The sequence below is a fragment of the Poecilia reticulata genome, linkage group LG14 (assembly GCF_000633615.1).
Source record: "Poecilia reticulata strain Guanapo linkage group LG14, Guppy_female_1.0+MT, whole genome shotgun sequence".
NCBI classification, from domain to species: Eukaryota; Metazoa; Chordata; class Actinopteri; order Cyprinodontiformes; family Poeciliidae; genus Poecilia; species Poecilia reticulata.
The window spans coordinates 4,533,681-4,556,485 of record NC_024344.1 but is presented as its reverse complement, the minus strand read 5'-3'; the positions used below and the strand labels follow the sequence as shown (position 1 = coordinate 4,556,485).

At 39.1% G+C, this 22,805-nt stretch overlaps 1 protein-coding gene across 1 annotated transcript in view; it reads right to left on the bottom strand.

Moving 5' to 3' along the window:
* Nucleotides 1–21,165, bottom strand: part of rtn4rl1a (reticulon 4 receptor-like 1a) — a 104,855-nt gene extending 83,690 nt beyond the window's left edge. The window contains exon 1 of the mRNA XM_008427371.2: nt 20,493–21,165. Within this exon, the coding sequence (XP_008425593.1) occupies nt 20,493–20,505 (13 nt within the window). The 5' untranslated portion in view covers nt 20,506–21,165. The remainder of the gene's footprint in view (nt 1–20,492) is intronic.
* Between the last annotated feature and the right edge of the window lie 1,640 nt (nt 21,166–22,805).

Sequence of the window (22,805 nt, the reverse complement as noted above, 5' to 3'; positions counted from 1 at the left end):
TGATTAAAGAGGAGTTAAGTCTTTTTAAACTCTACATCCGTTTTATCTTTGTAAAGTGTTTATATCCGTTAAAACATAGGTTGTTACAAAAGTATTCATGCTCTTAAATCTTTTAGCATTATGTTCAATTCACAAACATGAATTTTATGTCACACACCAACACAAAGTAGAATATAAATGTATAGAGCACAGGTGTCAAACTCAAGGTCCGGGGGCCAAATCTGGCCCACTGTAGCTTTTAATGTGGCCCTCTAGACTCCAAATGACATCTACAAATCCCTCCAGTTTCTCACAAATCTGCAAAATTCCCACAAAATCAACAAATTTCCAGATTTTTTTCTGATTTTACAGCAAATTTTCTCAAAATTGGTCAAAAACATTGAGTTTAAGTGACTGCTGCCTCAGAATTACTTGATTTCAAGTTACAGCCCATAACTGATAAGGCGAGTAATAAAAAGGTTATAAAAAGTCACATTTAACGTCATACACTAGGGCAAATATGGTAAAAATTCCTTACAAACCTTTATAAATTGGCACCACAAAATCTGTAATTTTGTAACACTAAAAAAAAATTATTAAAAAATCACATATTTTAACAGTTTAATTGGTTTTGACAATACATTCTGGTACAACCGGCCCTTTAAGGAGGGAAGGTTTCAGTGTCTAACTGTGCAAAGCTGGTAGATTTAACCCAAAAGATGAGCTGTAATTTCATCAAAAAATAAAAATAAAAAATAGACTCGAGAAGGCACAAAAATTTTCTTTTTGTGCGAAACAAATAAATAAATTTCAGTGTCATGCATACCTTTGTGTTGGTCTATCACATGAATCCCTATAAAATACAGTCATGATTTATGTTGCAACACGTCAACATGTGACAAAGTTCAAAGGATATAATTAGTTTCGCACAGAGAAATAATTGCTCCAACCGACCTGGACAAATGCAGAGCATCATTGGAAACGGACTCGGCGCCGTCATGTTGCAGCTCTCTTACATGTGAGTACATGAAAAACCTCTCTCCATGCAGGAGTCTGGGGAAAAGCTTGCGAGATGACATTTGGCGAGGATGTAGCTGTCTCGATCTGTTGCCGAGTGGAGCGTGTAAGCTCCCTCAGACCGGCAGAGGAGACAGATGGGAAGAGGCAAGGCAGGTAAGAGTAGGTGGAGGAAACTGCAGACCAAAACACATCCAGAGCTGTAGGCAGAAACCCTGGCGTTCTTTTGTTTCTGTCAAATTTTATGAAGATGTGTTTTAACACGCGAAAGGATGCTAAAATCTATTATTAAATCAAATTAAATGTTTCATGCAGCTTCTTTGTTCTCTATACACACATTTATTTCACTCCAACACTGAAGAAGACAAATTAGTCTATGACAAAATTGCTTTGCTGTTACTTTGACTTCAACTATAGACTAAAGAGACCAATGATACGCCTCACAGCCCACTGAGCCACATATTTCTATGTAAATAAATTGGCATAAACATTTCTACAACACTGCAATACATCCTGTGATTTGTCCACTTCAGTTAGAGTTTTCCACCTAAATCAATAAAAGAAAGTGACGCTGATTAGGTTCGATAAAATCCCAGAGTTTTCCAGGACTACATGTTCAGATCGATGGCCACCGACTGATTAGGTTAAGCAAAGGAGTCACTTCAATTGATTAGACAGATTTATCTCAGCAATCAAGGGTGTTATCGCGGATGGTCAGGTCTGATATTCACAAATCTGAGAGTCACTGCTTGGTGTCGACTCATTGTCGCTGAGCGTTGCACAAAAAGAGTACAACCTGCCTCAACGATGCAGACAAATCTTCTCTGCCCTGAATTTAAAGCAGCGAAGCACAAATCTGCCTGAGAGATGGATGATTCGCTCCCAGAGTCGTTGGCTGGACTGAAAATGTTAGAAACAAAAAGACCATAAAGAAATTTGAGGAATACTTACATGCAGTCATGTTAAAGACAGAGCAGTCAAACACATGTCTCATTAAGCAGCACCTTTTAATAAACATTATATTTTGTGACTTTTAAAACTGTTCTCTTTGCAGCCTTGGCCATTTTACCTGACCCAGATCATCACCCTCAAGAAAAGTGTTTATTAGCTAGGACAACGTTTAACGATCAACACATCTAAAACTTTGAGTGTTTCTTTTCTCTTCATGTGCCCTCATGCCAAGACTTAAAGAGCAATCTGAATCGGTTTGAATAATTTACGTTTTTCAGAAAACCCCTCAAGCAATACAGTGTTTTTCTTTAAACCAAGCCCTGCACTTAATTTTTCATTAAGCCCGATGCAGCCCAATAAACAGAAATGTGCTAACAACGTTTGCTTTAAATGAAAGGTCAAGGCCGATTTATTCTCATCCTTACCTCATGACCTACACTCAGACCAGAAGGTGATGAAGATCTGTCAGAGGTAACTGGCTGATATATACGGCATTATGCTTTTTGTGTGGTTGCATACTCCTCTTGCTATTACAAGACTGATTGCAGCTGTATTGATTTGACCAGCAGAGAAATCGACCTGAAACATGCTTGACTTCATCCTCCCCTCCCACTCAGTCCATCTCTTTCACACAGGGCCTCTGTGCCTTTCATCATTCTTCAGAACGGGCCATTTTTCCTTCACCTCAAGCTGCTCTATTTCCTTTTTTACAAATCGCTTCTCCTCGAGTTATCAGCCTCACCGCCACCACCCCTTTTTTGAAGCTCTCGCCTCTATACCCCGTCTTCATCCTTCTGGACATTTCCTCCACTTACTTCTTTGTTTTATCAACCATCCAGTTCTTAAATGCGTCACCATCATCATCCTCCATCCTTGTCAGTACTTTATACCCATTTTTCCTCTCACTTTTGGCACATGCCCTCTTTTTTATATATTCTGCATCCTAACGCCCCACCCTCCGCCCTTCCCAGCCCCCATCCTTTCTTCCTTCTCGGGTGATTAAGCGATGGTTGGACAGGCACAGCTGGTGCAACTGGGCAGGCGGCCCATCTTCAGGACAGCTGTGTAGCTCCGTCATTGCCAGATCCTCACTGGGGCAGTAGCGCTGTATCCTTACAACACGTTAGGTCATAAAAGCTTTTAGGGAAACAGTTTATCATTAATTTTGTGTTAGAATTTTATTTTAGGTCAGTGTATATTTGATTAAGTAGTGGTTATCTGTATGAAACGTCCCTCCTGTGAAGACAGAGTGTTGCTGCCGATCTGGTCACCCAGGGATTTGACTTGCTTCATTTCACGTCGCTCACTGACATTAACTGTTTGGCTAGAGAGGCCAACTGTGACATCGCATCTGGAGAAAAGGTCTGGCCCGCGGTGGTTCATGTGGCGGTCACATGTTCGACTTGAAAGGTTAGACTGAGTCGAGTGTGAACAGAAAACAACCAAAGTTTGGACCTTCCTAATGGCCGCGGTTAAATCGAGCCAGGACCTCCTAACTCCATGCAGAGCTTGATGAACTGTGCTAAGCGTCCATGTTCTTGGCAGGAGTTTTTCTAGCTTCTCTTCTCACTTGCCCATCGTTACTTCTAGGTCATGTTGACGGCTTAAGGAGATTAAGACAGCATTAGTTAAGAAGGGAGAAGGAGAGGAGGAGGGAATGTGGATGTCCTCATCCGGCCTACAACTGTCTGCTGGTGTACTTTATTCTGCCACGTCGTCGTCAAATTCCCCAAGATCCTGACGTGAAGACAAGCTGTAAATTAGTTTTATAGGAGCACTCAAAATGTCGCTTACATGAACAGGTACCATGTGAGTTATGTGGTTACATATTCATGAGCAGAACTATCAAAATGCAAAAAGGTAAATGTAATTCTGCGCCACATTCAGTTGAGTCTCCTGCTCTTTAAGTCAAATAAATTTTGCGAGCTTTAGATTTTGAACCTAAATATGTGAGTTTGTGAAAGATAAACTTACAGTTGCGTTAACTTTTTTATTAATTTTCTCAAACCTTCAAGAGTTGAATAAACTAGAGTTTTTAGTTTAGCACTAAAAGACAGGGGTGGGAATTATTTCCCAGAATGCTTAGCGACATGTTGTTGTATCCTGAGATGGAAGTGCGTTTGTTATTAAAGCAAATATTTATTTTAATGCAATTCTTAGCTTGCAAAGCTTCAGAATAATGTCCTGTTCACACTGGAATCAAAATTAACAATGAACTTCTGATCAAAAATAGATTTTGTCAGCTTAAAAAGGTTTGAAACCATTTCATGTTTTTCTTTTTGTAGCTTTAAGACTAACGTTTTAAAACTTTGGTTTGCCTTTATAACAGAAACTGGTCTATGCCCAGCAAGAACATAATTTCTAGACTTTTCTGTCTCTTTTTGATTAGAGTAAAACAGCAATGGAGTGATAGGAAACTCTTCCTTATAATAAAGTCCACTATGTGACAGAAAGAGGTTCCTTTTGTTGTTAAATCTCAGCTAAGTTGGCAAGAATGTGGAACAGCAAACCTTCATTGCATTTCATGTTTTTACAGTGTGTGCAGTAGCAAGAGTGAGTGTGTGTTTGAAACGGCGTGTGAAGCAGCCATAAATAATCCATAAACACCTCTCTTACATTTGGCAACAGCACCCCAAACCCCCAAAAAGAGGAAGAAAACCAGCTCCATCAGCAATGGCCACACCATGTTGGCAGTTTTATTTAAAGCTCTCTATATCAAATGTTGTCTCTCTCAGCACGGAGTGTAGCTGTGAGTGATGATCAGCCTCTAATAAGATCTCCATAATTCAAGAGGAAACGTAGTTTACAACAGTAAACATGCCATAAAGGAGGCATTTCATTCAAGGCCACAATCCACCGTCAGAATGATTTCGGACACGTAGACAAAGCTCACTGCATAAACAGGGAATCACACTCGATGATTAAAGCTGGTGCCTTCAATGCATCACGGACAAATCAGTTGTGAATTTGCAAACTGTACAGTGAAAATTGGCTGAGTCAGTGTAGAAATATAAACAGAGACAAGTAATGCCTCCTGAACTTCCCCTTTTTTTGAGGCATTATGTATCATATGAGACTGATCTACTCAAATATTAATGCAACCACATATTTATAGCTTCATCTCTTCCAAGTTCACCTATTCTCATTTGTTCCGTCATGTTCCCCTTTCATCCTGATATTACTTCACGATACTCCCAGCTGAACATCTGATTGTTACGTAAGACTAAGTGTGCAACGTCTCACACACACACACACACACACACACACACACACTTCTGGATGCATACACGTACACCAAGCCTCAGTGTTATAATGAGGCTCAGACCGAAGACACAAACGAGCTGTGGCAGCAAACAAACAACGCTTTCTCACACATTCCCGCATCTTCCTGTTCCTTCACATCACTCAATCTTTACTTCCTCTTGTCACTCTGAAGCACTTGTCAAACAAAGACTCCCACAAAGCACTCCTTTTAATTCCAACCACTTCATGCGTCAACGTGTTGGTGTGGCTGGGCTGATGAGCTTACGAACGTAAAAGCTTTGGGATGAAAGCAGCTTTTAATTAAAAATTTGGGTTCTACATAAAAAGTTGTGGAAATTAACTTCAGTTTGGTCTGGGAAAAATTGTGTTTATGTGCTGCAGATAAAGTTCTGCAAAGCACAAATTTTCTTGAACAACCAAACTAGAAAACTTATTTCAGATATGTTTTTATAAAATAACAGTAAAGTAATGGTTTGAATATTCAAGAAGACAAACATATTGATTGTTTACTAGAGACTCTATTGAAAAAATGTATAAATGTGATATTTTAATAGAGGTAAAAAAACAAAAGTAAACTTTGCCATTTTTAAAATCACCAAGCACAAGTAAAGAAAAACTATTCAAAAGGAAACTATTTTCTACAACATGTCATGTTGAGAAATGTCAGCAGTTTTCTCAGGTTGTGAAAGAGTAAAATTTTCAGCAGAAACCAGGAAGGTTAAAAGGAGCACAGCTCTGCTCCGTTTTACGCGTATGTGTTTTCGACCTCTCTCTATAACATGCTGGATTTAGAAATGTTGAAGTTTTTAATTTCACGATTATGTTAAATGTCTTCTAGAGTCGCATGAAGACTTTTAGGAATGCTAGCATGCTAACAGATAGGTGTGAAGTCCGTAATTAGTTTTTTATTCATAAAACCTTCTTCTTCAGCAGCTGCATGGGTGATGTTCTCTCTGCACCTAATATAAATGATTAATGGCCACTCGCAGCAGAAAGGCTAGAAAAATATTTTGAAAGCTGTTTTTTACCAAAAATAATACGATTGGTGCAACTCTAAGAATAATTTGCTCCAGAGGAAAGAAACAACATTTAGTCCCTTTTTACCTGTTCATGCTGCTTCCAGCACAGTTTAGATGGTCATAGTGGTCTTCCTTACGCATTAAGAGGAAACAGTAACAGTAATTTTAAGTACCAGTCAGAAGCAGATGGGCTCGTTAATGCAGTGAGGTGGTTATGTAAGACCTGCTAGTGCTGCTGCCGCTGCTTCTCTGCCTATACTGCAGTACAGAGAAGGATGAGGAGGGGAGAGGGTTGAAATGAGCATCTGAGTAAGTTAATGTATGTAAGTTGGAGCCAGTGTGGCGTGTGTGTGTTGGAACAAAGTGGGACAGATGGGGATTGATGCGTTAAATCAGCAAGAATTGACTTGTTGTCCAGGGTTTGATGAACTCTTCTCCCTCCTTAACCCATCTCCCTCAATTCCCTCCATGCTGGGGCAGCAGCCAAAGCACAAACCATCTGCATGCAGAGCGCAGAGAATATGGAGCAGGGAAACAGAAGATGGACTAAGAGGAAACAGAAACACACAAAAAGGAAGTTTAAAGCAGCTTCTGTACATGCATGGTGATTCATTTATGTTTCATTGTACTGGGGTGCAGGCTGCACAGTGGCGCAGTTGGTAGAGCTGTTGCCTTGCAGCAAGAAGGTTCTGGGTTCAATTCCCGGCCCCGGTCTTTCCGCATGGAGTTTGCATGTTCTCCCTGTGCATGATGGGTTTTCTCCGGGTACTCTGGTTTCCTCCCACAGTCCAAAAACATGACTGTCAGGTTGATTGGTCTGTCTAAATTGCCCCTAGGTGTGAGTGTGTGTGTGCATGGTTGTGTGTCCTGTGTGTCTCTGTGTTGCCCTGCAACAGACTGGCGACCTGTCCAGGGTGTATCCCGCCTCTCGCCTGGTACACTAACTGGAGATAGGCACCAGCAACCCTCCTGACCCCACTGAGGGACAAGGATGTAAAGAAAATGGATGGATGGATGTACTGGTGTGCAATGTTTGGGATGTATTGCAAAACAAAATACAGAATGATGAACTTTTTCTTATAAAAATAATGTCATTTATAAATTTAACTTGGTGGGTGCACAACATTTCGACAGCATACTAATAGAAAAGAGCACATATAGTAAATAATTATTTATTGAGGATTTAATTTGATATTTTTTACTCTTTGGAAATCTTTAGACCAATATGTTTTTAAACTGAGCAGAGCTGATATAATTAAAAATTATTATATGGAAAATAGTCTCAAATAATTCATATTATTTATAAAGCTAGTTAGCGATGGTACAGTAATTGTACTGCTAGTAGTGTCATATTCTCTATTTTTAATTTTCGTCGTCTCAACAAAAACATAATTTTTTAATCTTTTTCTTTAAAAAATTTAATAAATTAACACTGAAGAGATATTAAACATTTATACAACTGTTAATTCAGCCCCCCTTTATATAGATACATAAAACCAAAAAGGAATAAAAAAAATTTTCAGAAATTTCAGAGGTTTTGTTTTCACAAATCTGCTGTCGAGAATATCTCCTTTGTGTTGAATAATCTAGTTTCTTCAACAAATCTAGAAATTTTAGATTTTGAATTAGAGAAAATCACTGAAGACTATAAAAAAAACAGTGAAATAGCCCAATAATAAAATGCCAAATAGAAATTTTCATATTAAATATTAATGTGATGAATGTAACGCCATGTTTTTTTTTTTACAGTACAGACACTCGGCATTGTAAACACTTTGTTTTTAAATGCTTGTGCCTCCCACTGAATGAATGTTACTCTGGGTGGTGCGCTCTCTCATTGCTGCTTCTGCCCCTTAAACTTGCAACATTTTGCACATCCTTCTGGACCGCGTGGGATTTTGCAACACTGTCAGGGTTTTTTTCTCCCTTTAAGTTCTGCGCAACATACAGTAAGAGAGTAAGACTGCTGCATCATAGTCCCGTTTTTACGCAGGCATATTAAACACTATTTTCTGCATTTACAAGTTCTGTTTCCATGGCAATGCCCAGGATCTTTAATTTATGTTTTGCATGTTTCTTTGTAAACAGGACAAGAAGATTATTGTCAGTTTTTTCACAAATAAAACCTGGAGCAGGAGCTGTTGGCCACAACCCAACTGTGCAAAAAAAAAAAAAAAAGCATGTTACAGAAAATGTGAGGGCTGCATATCAGAACAACTGGCATGTGGAGAGGAAAAAGACAAGATAAAGAAAATAGAGGGAGGCGGAAAGGAGGGGTGGGGTTAGTGGGAGAGGCTGCAGCAACCCCACACTGCTGTGAGCTGTGGACCCCAAACGTCTTATCGGAAAACCAAAACAGCTATCAATTATTCAACAGGTACAGAGTGAACCAGCGTCTCCTCATAGGGGAGAAGAGGTGGTCTGAGGGAGGAGATCACATCTATCCTGTGAAGGTGATGGACGCCAACCATTTAAATCTTCTTTTCTAAAGGCGGTTTTCTATTTATCTTTGTGCAAATCTATAAACAACCTATGTGTCATACGTGAAATTGGATAAACCGACTAGTCCAATCAAGTTGTAAGATATTTTGCAAAGTCTGGGATTCTTTTCCTTTCTGGTGCGGTTCAGTTTCACACGGCACAGCATCAAATGAATCAAACCCTTTGAGCAACAAAAACCTCTGGAGACGAACAAGACAACTTCCTTCATCAGGAAAAGAAAAAAAGATGGAGTGGCGTCATAGACTAGTTGTTTTAGGATTTATCTGAATGAAAACCTTTACATTCCAGATCTTGAGCCATTTCTCCCATTAACACACGTTTGTTTTGGTTGTATTTACCCAGAATGCCCTCTGCTGTAGTTTGCTTCCTATTTGGACCAGATAACGGTTTTTTGGTCTCCGTTAGAGTTTCATTACACATTCACACCGAACCTGACAAACAAACTAGAGTTCAATTAAAGTGGACCAAGCAGGTCTGGCATTAATCCTCCCACCATTTAAAGTCTATCAACAGACCAACCGAACCCAGGGAGCTTGATGCACTTTCTCAAGTTTGGCAAAAATTCGATAAATGTTTGCAGCATGTTGTAATAATCATTTTCTGATATATCAGAAGATCTGTTATGTGTTTATCTTTGATGTATTATTGTTTTTGTAAAAAAATAAATAATGAAGTGACATTGTTTCATCTCCGGTATTGTCATATTGAACACTATACAGCGGTTTTGCTTGTATGCAAGTGATTGTATTAAAAAGAAAATATGCTGAACATATATTTGGATATGTGAAATCCTTAGTTATCAGCTGAAATTAATTCAGCTTTTAAAAATGTATCAACATTCTGAAAATCCCAACAACTGCACTTTTCCATAACCTGCTATTCAGGGAGCTTGAGATGTGGGTAGGTGTATTTTTAAACTTTAAACAGAGCCAAGCTGCCTCCAGCTCTTAATGCTAAGCTAAGCCACTCTTTCTCTGTTCTTGAAACACAGATATAAAATTTTGATCCATCCTCTCATGTCACTTTTAGATGAAAACGTCTCAAAAAACAGCAAAAAGAAAAAAAGCGTCTGAAGCTCATTCTCTTTAATCGTAAGGTGAGGATGCTGCTGCAAGCGACTGCTTCATCCAACTATCTCCCGCCTGTGGTGACAAGAAAATACTAAAGTTCCTGAGTTTGAGAGGCAGAGATTGAAGCACACACCCACACTATCAGCTTCCATCAGCCCCGCTACAGTCACCTGCCACTGGCTCTCTGCATCCACAGAGTGCAGAGCTTTTCCCCCCCAGGTGAAGTCTGTCTCCGAATAATCACTCATTTCCTTCCTGCGACTGTTTCCTGTCTCCTTCTTAGGCTGGTTCCCTGTCCTTTTTTGTCCTGCATCCCTGTAACAGCATCTGCTTGGTCTACAGTGCAGCTCCTCTCAGACGCAGCAGCCCTGACATTTACCCTAATGATCCCTCAGGCACACAAACAAATGCACACTATGTTCTGGCAACAGTATGTGATCTAGCACATTTGTATCCCTTTCATTGAGAACCGTCGACACTTATGCGGACACACCCTCTGCCTCTCTCTCTCTAACTCACACACACACACACACACACTTTCTTAAAATGCACAAACTACCCCAGCTGTTGCTAAGTGAACCTGCAATCAGAAATGTTCCCGATGGGAGAGATGTCTAATTTGATTGGGCACTTTATTCACACAGGACTTTCCTACTGGCTTCACAGCCAGGACCTGAAGAGTACTCAAATTAGTTAACCATATTTTTTTTTATGGAAAAAAAAAATTAGGAACAGCTTCACTGCAGCAATTTGGTAAGTATCATGTGTAGTGTTATAAGAGAAACAGAGTACATCGTTTTCAACAGCTTCTCTTCTCTGTGTGTGATGTACCAATTCCACAAATGTAATTTATTTTTCTTTGTTAGAAGTAATAAAACTACATTCACAACAACAAAGGTTCAAATAAACACAAATTATCATTTTGTGATCATGTAAATTGTTGTTTGTATGAGTTACTCAAAATAGTTGGTACCCTTCAGTTGATGCTCGAAAAGCCCATAATCTTTGTTAAAATAACTTGAAACTGACAAAAGTAATAAATAAAAGTTTACTGATAAGTAACCAATGAAAATTGGTTAAACAGAATCATTTAAAAATACACCAAAGAAAAAGGCCTGTATACAAATAGTGTGATCTCTAGAAAAGCTTGAACATAATCTGACCATAGGGTAATGTAATCATTTAGTCTGAGCATTTAAAAGGTGACAAGTTGCCACTGCGCTGCTTGGTGACATGCTGAGTACAACACCGAACCACAGGAAGCAAAGGAGAGAGTTGTCCCAGCAGATTACAAAGACAATTTTAGACACGCATGTTAACTTCTGAATATGTGCAGCTGTAATATCCACAACCTTCCTGGCTGTGGGAGAAAAATTAAAGACAAATTGAAATGAAGGATAATATGATTGGTAGCTAAAGAGCCCAGAACAACCGCCAAAGAAATTGAAGGTGAACTCCAAGATGACGGCACATCAGTCAGATTGCACCATCCGTCGCCGTTTGAGCCAAAGTGGACGACCAAGCAGCACACCTCTACTGAAATGAAATTATAAAAAAGTGAAACTGGAATTTGTCACGGTGCACAGAGACAAGCCACAAAGTTTAGAGGAGAAAGATGAAATAAGACCAAACTGGGGGGGGTGGTTTGGCAAGGCAAATCAGCTCTGTGTTCACAGATGCAAACATGAATCAGAAGAAAACAACATTGTCCCTACTGTGAAACATGGAGGAGGCTCGGTTATGCTCTGGGGTTGCTCTGTCACCAGATGTCTTACATCTGTGCAGAGTATGATGAACTATTGAGGCAGTCTGGAGAAAAATATGCTGCCTGGAATTAGAGAGTTGGTCTCAGTACCAGGCTGTGTGTCTTCTAACAGGACAATAACCCAAAACACAGATAAAAAATTGTAAAAAATCACCCAGAAATGTTTAAGAGCAAAACACTGAACTATAGTCAGCGACATCTATTCAGAGAGTTGGCTTGTACCTGTACATTTCATCTGATTTTAGACCAAGTAAGCTGAAATTGGTTGGAGGTTAGGGTTAAGAAAAAAATGTAGGTCCACAAAAAATATGCAAAAATATCATATAGATAACTTTAATATAAGTTAGAGGCAATTACCATGTCATTAATTACCAGCAACACATATGGGTTTCAAACCCTTTTTGCTAAACTAAGCCCTTAATTAGTAATTTTTTAAATAGATATTCTGCAAAGTTATCGGTAATTGTTCCCCTACCAGAAGTGGAAAGATGTCATATCACTTGTTAAAGATGTAAAATTATCCTTAGTTTTGGAAGCTAGCAGCTAGTCAGACTTATATTGTGTTTTTGATGACTGCAGCAATTTGAAAAAACTCAAACTGGAAATGTTCATGTCAGTGCCAAAACTGTGAATCATCAATAAAGTTTCCAGAGATCCTGCTGACTTTTTCAATCCAAAAACTTATTTTTAGACGATCAGCTTAACAAAATTTATTCATGAAACCCAAAATATCTGAGAGTAATAAACTAAATCTGAACATGAAGAAAGCTTAAATTGCAGACGTCTGCCACAAGAGCACATGTAGTTGCAATAAACAAACGGTGGGAACAGATCTCATGCATATTCAAACTTCACACAGGCTCTAATAAAAATAATTGACAACAGTGTTTCTTTAATCTTCATAATGCAGTGTGTCCAATGAGCAATGTCCCAATTGTGTCAAAACCAATCAGGCTGCAGCTCACTTCAAGTTGAATCATGAAGTTTGGACCGCTGCTGTTATTTATTTATAAAATGACACAATCTAATCCCCGTGTGCTGGATTACAGAACAAATTAATACATTTCACATAAAAGCCCTCAGATTTGAACTGTCTTAAAAATGAAGTTGTTACATAGTTTTTTTTTAATAGAAGTAATACAACACCTTAGGACGATTAGAAAATGTCATTTCAAGCTCTGAACAACATAATTTATAGCAGTTTCTGTTTGTTTATTTAGCATCAAAACAGTTTCTGCTCATTAATTTTCTTCCACGCCGTGTTTGTGAGCGATCACCGGTTTAGCAGCTCGAAGCTGCAACACGTAACTCGCAGTAATTAATTTTCACAAGTGGTGGATCACTTGCACATGCAAAACAGAAACCGGTCTTGTAGCTAAAAGAAAAAATAATAATAAAACAGGATTGAGAAGGCAAAGCGTCCTGACCTGAGGACACAGTAGACAGAACGAGTCTGTGAGTAACCTTGAAATGAAGCAGGAGGAGTGGTTGCAAAGGTCATTGATATGCACAGCTGACACACAGAGCGCTGGCTGTGTGTGTGGCGATGCGTTACATCCTCTTCCCCAATGTGACTTGCGTTAGAGGTAACTGATTATCATCCGAATTCCGTGTCACTTATCAAATCCAGCATGATTTAGCTCTCCAATATGATATTTTCTTGCTGATTTATATACTATCAAAGCACCATATTTCCCATATTATGCCCTGATTCCTAAAATCTGTCTACGGCCTCGAGATGTTGGTACTGCAGAAGCAAATTTGGATCAATCTCAGCACTCAATTACTCCACCATTTGGTGTTTTATGACCCGCATAAGCACTCTGTCACAAATCCATATGTTATTATCATCCAGCGGGGCGATCACAGACGCTAGTAAACACACTCAGGGCAACACAGAAAAGCAACAGCAGCTTGTTTGAGTCTGGATTTGACAATGGCCTCCAGGCAAAATGTATGCGTGCCAATGCAGCTGTCAGCACTAAGGGGAGGAATAAGGATGTGACATTTGTCTTCTGTCGCATTGCAATCACATGCATTGGTGTATATGTAGCAGTGAAATGTAAAAATACAAATGAAATTAAAGCAATCCTGTTGTAAAATTGCTTTCGTGCTTTAATCAGAAGAACCTGTTCATCACTGATGAAAGGTTTTACGCTCAGCTGAGACGTTTTTCACATTTGGGTCAAGAGAAAGTCACTTGCCCTTAAGCTAAGCTAAAGTAATGAACACCGACTCCCAGTTTTACCATCGTATATATTGATATTGATCCTTGGATTTCAGCAAAGGGCTACAATTCCCGACAGATTACCATGTCTTAAAGTAATCTCATGGCCGCTTTCTTAGATACTGCAGATTTGGGGGAAAGTAGAACGGCAAAGGCAGAATAACAACCCGGGATGCAAACAAGGAACGGCATGTTTTTCATTTTATTCAACATCTATGTTCTCCCACTAGCTTTGATATGTACGCTGATAGCATTCCATTTTATATCTTTGTCACTAAATGATCTCAGTCTGTGTGTCTGATATATCAGTGAGTGAATGGGTGTAAAATTCCTACCATTTAATGCAGAATAAACAGACGTTATTGTTTTTGGTCCACAAATGCAAACTTAAATAATAGTAACATGTTAGACTCTATAGGGCTAAAAACTCAAGAACATGCAAGAAACTTTGGTGCTGATATGGACTCAACCAGCTATTTCAATCTCAAAAGGGTTTTCTGTCAAAATTGAACACAGAAGAACTGATGTGTGCTTTTACTGACCGCAGATTAGATGGTGGTAATGCTGCATTTCCTTATAAAGCTCAATCAGGCGGTGGCAACTTATCCGAAGTAGTTCCACTAGAGCAGGGATGTCAAACTCATTTACATTTTGGACCTTATCAAGATCATGAATGCCCTTAAATGGGCTGGTTGTGGCAGAATGTATTGATAAAACCCCATTAACAAACTACTAAAACATGAATAAATAGCTATTTCTGCCTTCAGCAAGTACTTCTTAAAGTTTAAAAATATTGAACATCTTTTCAAATTGATGGAATTTGGCAGTGTATAGATAAAAACTGATTCAGTTATTAAATTCTAACCCTTTCTGGTCGTAATGGAGACAAATTTAAAATCTTGTTCATGCTCTTATACTATCATCACCATCATCGAAGATTTATTTGCTATTTTTGCATGTTTTGACTTATCCTCCTATACCTTTTTCATTTAATGCAATGCTAAATCTTTTCTATTATTCTTCTAATGTATTTTCATGTTAATGGAATTTACTTCGGTTCCCATAATTTCCTCCACAGCACAGCTGTACAAATAAACTCGCCTTGCATCGCCGTTATAACCGACATTAAAACCACCACATCTTCTAGGGATTCATTCATCAATTTCCTGCATGCCATTTGTAGTTTTCGTCCACGTGAGTTGCATGGATTAGAAGACAAAACAAGAAAACTGTGAAAGAGACACAGAAAATCCATGAAATAGACGGAATAAATGGATCAACGTTTGTACACCTCTGAGCCGCTGTCTTCACTGGAATGCACAGAAGTGATAAACATGGATGAAGATTCAGCATGACATAAACTTCCCAAGGGTGCCATTATCTCAGTTGTCACTGCACACCAATATCCATAAATCAGCTCAGTCACTATGGAAAAATTAATATGGCAATAATTACATTTTTCGATCTTCCTTTCCCTCTTTTAATAATTAGTTTTCTCTAGATCCATTGGCAAATAATGCATTCTGGACTCTGGGCATTTACAAAGTGCAGACAAATAATCAAGGCTGTCAATCAGATTAACCAAACAATGTCATAAAATGTGCTGCCATCCCCAGGGCCTGAAGTCAATCGATAGTCCTGTTAAAGTACCTATTGTTACTCCGAAATCCACAAATAACTTCCACATCCTCAAGACATAAAAACATCTCCCTGCTTTGAATGTTGCATGATTGCCAAATGTGAGTTCTGCAGGTCAAAGATATAAATGTTTCAAAAATAATAAAAAGCAATAGCTGTCCTTGTTTATTTACCACACTGGAATATCACTGATTTCTCAGAAAAACTTACCTACATACCTTAACCAAATGTATTAGTAGAGCACAAAAAAGTGTACACCTGTATACATCAGTTTAGATCAAGTATATTTTCTGCATTAATACATTGTGTTAAGCCTATAAGTGAGTTGTTTATTCATTCAACAAAAACTTAAGAGCACAAAGACTCTACGTAAAAGAGTATAAACTGTCTGCTACCAGATGAATAGCAGGGAGCAGGGCGGTGTTGCCAGGTAAGTGTACTTGACTGACAGATCATCAGCAAGCGCGAGTGCCTCTTTAAACGCAGAAGTTTTGCCAGTTTGCAACTCAGGAGTGTTCAGGTGTGTAAACACAATGCCCTAGGAGGAAACACTTCAGTAACAGATCTTATGGAAGTGGGAGTTTCTGCCTATCAATCTGGAGAGGGTAAAAAGGACATTTTAAAGCAATTGAGAGTCTGCCATTCAGCAGCAAAATGGATTATTCACAGGAGAAAAAAAAAAACAGAAGAGCACTCAAGACAGTGAACAGTCAACTGCTGGACCATGACTGCATAGCTATGGTCCAGCAGTGCAATTGTCTAAGTACAAAACCTCAAATAAGTCTTGGAAAAACAAACAACTATAACAGCACAGCTCAACAAATGCTCAACAAATAAAACTGGTTTGGTGTAGTACCAGCTAATATTTTTCAGGTTTGAAATGTTCAGTCTCAGCAAATGAAAAGTCTTCTTGAACAATGTTCTCCAGACATCTGAAACTAATGTCCTGGTTAGCAGGAGTAAATAATGTTGCATCAACACAGCCTAATGCCAGCTTAGTTCCCCTTCACACTAAAATTCAAAGTTTCTTCAATAATCTGACAATCTCCATGACTTCTATGACCAATTTCACCAAATCTGGGAATCCTCGGAAACATTCATAAATTTCTGAATTTATGACCTTTTCACAGTTATGGGATATACATTATATGGTGGAAATGCCTGTTCCATATGAATTCATGTATAATAGCACTTTGGGCCATGCAGACAAGGTCCAAAATCTGTGTGTTTTTAAAGTGATCCGACTGAAAGCCTAAAAACCTCTTTCGTCTAACAACCGATCCTGGAACTCTGCCACATGGCACAGAAAGGGCATTTGTAAACATTCAAAAATAAGTCAAAATTAAAACTTTGTGGAAGAGGCAGCCCCAATATAATTGGCAGAGGACGCCCTTCCAGAAGACCACGATCGACCACATCCTGGTTGACTTTTGACATTGTAAGGAAATCTCAATCCGGTGTGAGGAGGACATTAAGAAGTTGTGGAGGAGTGAGAATTTCAGCCACACGATGCCAACAGCTTGCAGCCACTGAGTCAACTTTTAACTCCTCTGTAGAACAAAGTATTCACCATCAAAGTATGAGAGCGTTTGTTTGACATCTGGCGCTTGTCCTGACTGAGTAATGCTGGAAAATAACAGCAGAAACAGTCACAAATCTACTATTAACTAGACAGAAACGTCAATGGCAACGTAAAAATAAAAGTTGAAAGGCAAAAAGCTGTTCAAATAAAAGAGAAATATTGTCACGCACAATCTTTTCTTTGACTTAAACGTAGGGCATATTTGTTCCAACATTGTCTCTATGCATGTATGACAGGAGGTAAAACAACTGCATTGTAGGAAGATGAAGACAATGTCAAGTCACAGAAAATTATCTGGCTTCAAACAAGCTAGGAAACAAAGCTTCAGGAGCTTCCCAAACCAGCCAAGTTAGTGGCCAATCAGCCTGCCAGGCCTCTCTTTGCTCCGAGTGATGCTGGCAGCAGGAACTGGCCAAGCGCAGAAACAGAGATAGAAATGAGAGACAGGCAAGAGGAGAATGATAGGGGGAGTTTTCATTACAAAAAACACTTATCCTCCTTCTCTTCACTCTCTGGATCTTGTTTAATCTCGCCGCAGTGAGATACTGCAGGTAAAAGTGACAGATATAGATAACTGTATTTCAGCCTGACTGCACAATTACTCTCGATTTTATTATTGTGACTGACAGCAACATATTTGTGGGAGGAGATACAAAGCAATGCATCAGCTCTTCACAAGCGGCTGATTTAACTGTGGGCGTAGGTGGGTGGCTGCTATCTATCTGAAATTACAGGAAGATTAAAAAGGAAGATTGTGGCCCTGGAGCACGTAGGACTCTTGCCTTGTCTTTGCATCGTACACAAACACATGATGACGGCACAAATCGGCTCCCCGTCCAGACGATCGGATCCCGCTCTTAATGAGGAGGTCGCTCTGCTTGTGGCTCGCGCCAAACAAGCGGGCCGGAGATCGTGACGTGCACAGATGTGCGTGTATCGCTTCCCTGCTCTGACAGGACAAATGACAGATTTCCAATATTTCTTATGAAGAATGTTTTTCTCCTCAGGATTGAACAGTGATCCTACGTAATCATCACAAACCAGTTCTGTGACAGGTTGCCTTTCACCAGACCCCAAATGTAATTTATTTTATTTCTCTTTTAGAGGGGGTGACAGAGGTGGGGGGCAAGACTGTCAGATGAGTCACCACTCCACCACAAATAGGTCCTTCCAAAATGTCTGTGTGTTAGTCAGGGTTTTCACTGTTATTTTTCAGAGTATGCCCACATCCAGTTTTACTTTTATGTGCACCACTTTCACCACTGTGCTTCCACTGACCTACGTCATACAAGGCTCAAATCACCACAACAGAACTGGTGTCGGTGTCAAGTTGGAGCCTCAGGCTTTCAGAAAGGACAGATGCATTGTTTTGGACAAGATGCTAGTAAGTCTGAGCAGTTTTTGATTGTATGTTCAAAAGATGCTGTGTGGTGATGTGCCTGTTGCATCGAGCTGGCTCATTTACATATCTCTCCATCAGCTCCTGTTCGGGAAGTGTTTTTTACTCTGCATGTTTAGGATGTTAGACTGAAGAGGAAACAGAATACGTTATTAGATGTAACAGAGCTATTACTTTGGGATTTTAATAATTATCAAGGAGTTTCGTATCAAAATAACAATTATCTTGATGTTTATATGTGAAAGGTATGTTTAAAAGAGGATTAAATATTAGTTTTAATATAAAAAAACAGAAGTCAAGCATATGTTGAACACTTCCCTAATAAATATGTGAATGTGAACCGACACTTGGCATAATAATTTAGCTTCTCCTTGTTAAAAAAAACAGTGTTTTGTCTCTGTGTTTTGTATTTAGAAACCCTGCTAGAAGAACATTTGTCATGTTTTTGTTCAAGGCTAAATTAAGTTTTTGAGTATTGTTGTTTGCAATATTCATTTGCTTAACTTTGGAAAAAAAAAAAAAAAACAACAACAACAAATAAATCAATAATAATTCTGACCAGCTAATGAACATTTTTCCACTTTGCCATTTCATTCTTTTGCAGTTTTGGTCATTTTAAATCAAGGCTGCATCAATACATTTTGAAACTGGTTTGACAACCAAAGATTAAAGCATTTGTTTTGTTCTGCTCTTATTTATTGATTAATTTAGTCATTCATTATTAATGTTTCTGTTCAAGGTGAGTTGCAATATCCTTCAGCATTCCTAAGCAGAAATAACAGGGCTATTCTTGGAGAGATGTTAGATCCCAGTTTATTCCACTTGTCCCATTTGTTAATGTGTAGAGCCACTGGTTGGTGTCCAATCATCCAAATTAGGTCATGATGTCATCTGGTGACTTGTAGGGCATATAATAGCTACATTTTTCCTGAGGAGTGGGCAACAGTGAACTTCTTCCATGTTTACTGGTATAGGAAGCATGGATTAATTACCAGTTATTTCTTGTATTGCTTTTGTGTGCAGTGATACTTTCATTATGTTAAATTTCCAATATATTGTGCAGACCTACATGTCAAAACGCACTATAGTTTGTTTTGCTATTGTTTTGTTTGCTTAATTTTGTTTTTACATCTAAAGAAACAAGAAGATCAAACAAAGTTGTCCTTAGACCCTCAGACAAGCTTGGGCTTAGAAAGATTCTGATGATTTTTGTTGGTGAATTAAGCCAAATGAACAAGGCTCCAGAAAAGAGTCGTTTTCCTCCTCACTGTCACAGACTCGAGCTTTTACTGTGAAATCCCGGAGAGGCAAGGTCATTGTGGGGAAACTTGATATCTGTTCAGCCAAAAAGCAACCACGTGGCAGAGTAAACAGCTTGTTTTATGCTTTTCTCCGGGCGGATCTCCACGCTCCGCTCTATAATCTCTCATGGCCCTCGGACCTGGGGGAAAGCCACCGTCTCCCGACACGCACTGCAGACAGGAGTCCAAAATATATCCCCGCGTGCTGCGGGGCTCAGCGCCTCCTTCTGTCACGCAAATTTATTCACACACACACACACACGAGCCTACACCAAAAGTAGTACACAAGCCTTTAAAAACTTCCCCAACAAACGCTAGATGTTGAACTTTCCTCCTGCTCTTTTTCTCACGCGCTCTCCAACACGCACACAGGCGCGCGCAGGAACCATCCAGCTGCCCCTCGTGCGGGGAAGTCTGAACAAACTGCAGTGCGGCAGCAATTCGCTATTTTAAGAATAATTTTTACATGAAGTGAATAAATTTTTAATCTCCTTTCCAGTCCGACGCTGCCTGCGCGGATAAAGGACAGCGGGCGGCCACCAAGTTTTAGAGACACAATCAAGACGCATCTGCCTCTCAGCTGAGACCTAAATAATAATAATAATAATAATAATAATAATAATAATAATAATAATAATAATAATAATAATAATAATAATAATAATAATAATAATAAATAACAGAAATTTCGAAAAGAAAAAAAAAACCTCATACCACACGCTCACACTCAAACAGCCAAACCTATACAAGCAAGAAAAACAAATGGTCTCCGTCTTACCTCGCCTGAACATATTGACAGCGGCTGTTCGGACTGTCTATGGAAGTAGCATCCTTCAGCAGATTGTTTTCATTTCCTTTGACCGCTCGCAGGCAGACTGTACTCTTGTCCCCTCGGTGGCTGGTTTTAAGCAAGTGGAGGCGATTGGTGGTGGAAGAAAAATAAGAAGAATAGGAGATGAAGTGGCTCGGTTAGAGTGAGTTAAATTAGTCAAAATTGAGGACAAACAAAAAATAATCTTCTGCAGTTTTTTTTTTTTTTGGAGTAATTTTGCGACGGAGTGGGGAAAAACACCTGCTCCCGTCCCAACACTCTCTCAAATAACGTTTAAAATCACCGCCATCTGGTGTTTATGAATAACTAAAACACATTCTGATTTGTTTAGCGCTCAGAGTTAAAACGATGCTGTCCAGAAAGGATTTCAAAGATAATATCCCCTTCGAAAGGAAAGAAAAATGGGATAAAAGTTCTTATTGTGTCTTTATCCTCCTCGCTCTCCCGTCGGGTTTTCAGCTGCAGGTCTGGAAGGGTCCAACAACGTGCTGCGTGAGTCAGTGCCGTCTACTGTCTCTGTTACCGGAGAGCTCCGAGGCTTCAGTCCCCCTCCTCTCCCCTCCCACTGCGAGATGTGGCTGATGAATGCCTGAGCGTCACTCTCCTCTCTCCGCCGTCTCTAAATACAAACAGGCTCTGCTTTATGGATGACAGGAAAGAAGCGTGTATGGTCATGGAGCAATTATAGAACTGCTCTGATATTAAAATAACAGTTGGGTTTTTTTTTCTTCTGCGCTCTTTTCCTTCCCACTCACGTTAATAGTCCTTGAACAATAATAGAAATGACATCTACTACTGTTCATCTGCTGCTTTCTCCAATTCTGATTCCCGTTTTCTCCGATTTCATATTTTAAGCGATAACAGAATATTTAGAAGAGATACAGAATAACATTAAAACACAAGAGGGCAAAACCTTATATTTTAGGTCAAATAAAATGTCAACTATTTAGGATTGGATTTTGATTGGGCTGATTTTTTCAACTCATCTGTCCCTGAAGTTCACACAGCATGATTCTATCACCACCATATTTCACTGTAAGGACGTGCATTCAGGGTAACTGCAAATGGCACACAGTATTTTGCATTCTTTTAAAAAAAGTTTAGTTTGGTTTCATCTAATAGGATCACCTACTTCCATTTGTTTGCCGTTTCCTTGACAACATGGCGGCTAGTGGCAATTTGGAAAAGCACGTCCTGTGACTTTTTTCCAACAATGTTTGTGTTGGATGAAAATGTTTTTTGTTGTTGTTAACATATTGTCCATCGTGATTTCTGCAGCTTCTCCAGAGTTGTCCCTGGCCTTTCACTGCCTCTCTGATTTACGCTATTTTTGCATATTCTATCAGTTACTTTAGCAAAGAAATAATGAAATAATCATGGCTACAAACAAATATTTAACCCAGATATCAAGAGGACCTTACCTTTTAAGCAGAATTTATCCAACAAAATCTGACAGATACCCAAGTCACCAAGCAGGATTTGAGCTTCTCCACAAGACCACTTGTCCATATGACCCAGAAAACATTAAGTCAAGCAAACATTAACCTTGTAACAACAGGAGCCATATTTTTTTAAAGAAATCTTAACATTTATTTACAGCAGCATTAGCATTGTGCTAACCAGAGCGTCATATAAACCGCAGCATCATTCATAACTGATTATCAGCAAAGATCAGCAGCAGTGTTTGCAGAAAAGAGCATTACTGTAGCTAAAACTAATAAAACACGCAGGAACAGAAGCTGCAGCTTACCTGCCATCTGGAAAATCCCCTGCATTGTAATTCAAGATTGACAATCTGGTCTAAGATACTTTGGCTAAATTTCTAGCTCCCCAAAGATTTTAATTTCAGTGATGGTAATTGGCCAAATGTTTGGTTGCTGCAGAAAAATAAGAGACACAATTGGTTATTTATTTTCACTTCTGGGGCGCTAGCCAGCAGAGAAATGGTAAAGTTTGTCAGGGGAAAAGTCACTGTTAAATGAGAGTCAGTTGGTGAAAATGCTGTGTAGATAATTCAGATTACATTTAGGCACAAACTACTAAGAAAAACTGGCATTGTTTTTAATCATTTACATCATTTTTAGATTTTACCCCTCCTCCACATCTAGCTCCCCATATGAATCAACACATCTGAATCAGATAATTAGGTCATTAGCATACTCTGTAGAAAAGAGGTTCAGCCATTTGACTCAGGTGTGTTGGACCAGGAACAAATCTAAAAGTTGGAAGACATCAGCTCTGAAGGACTTTTACACCGCA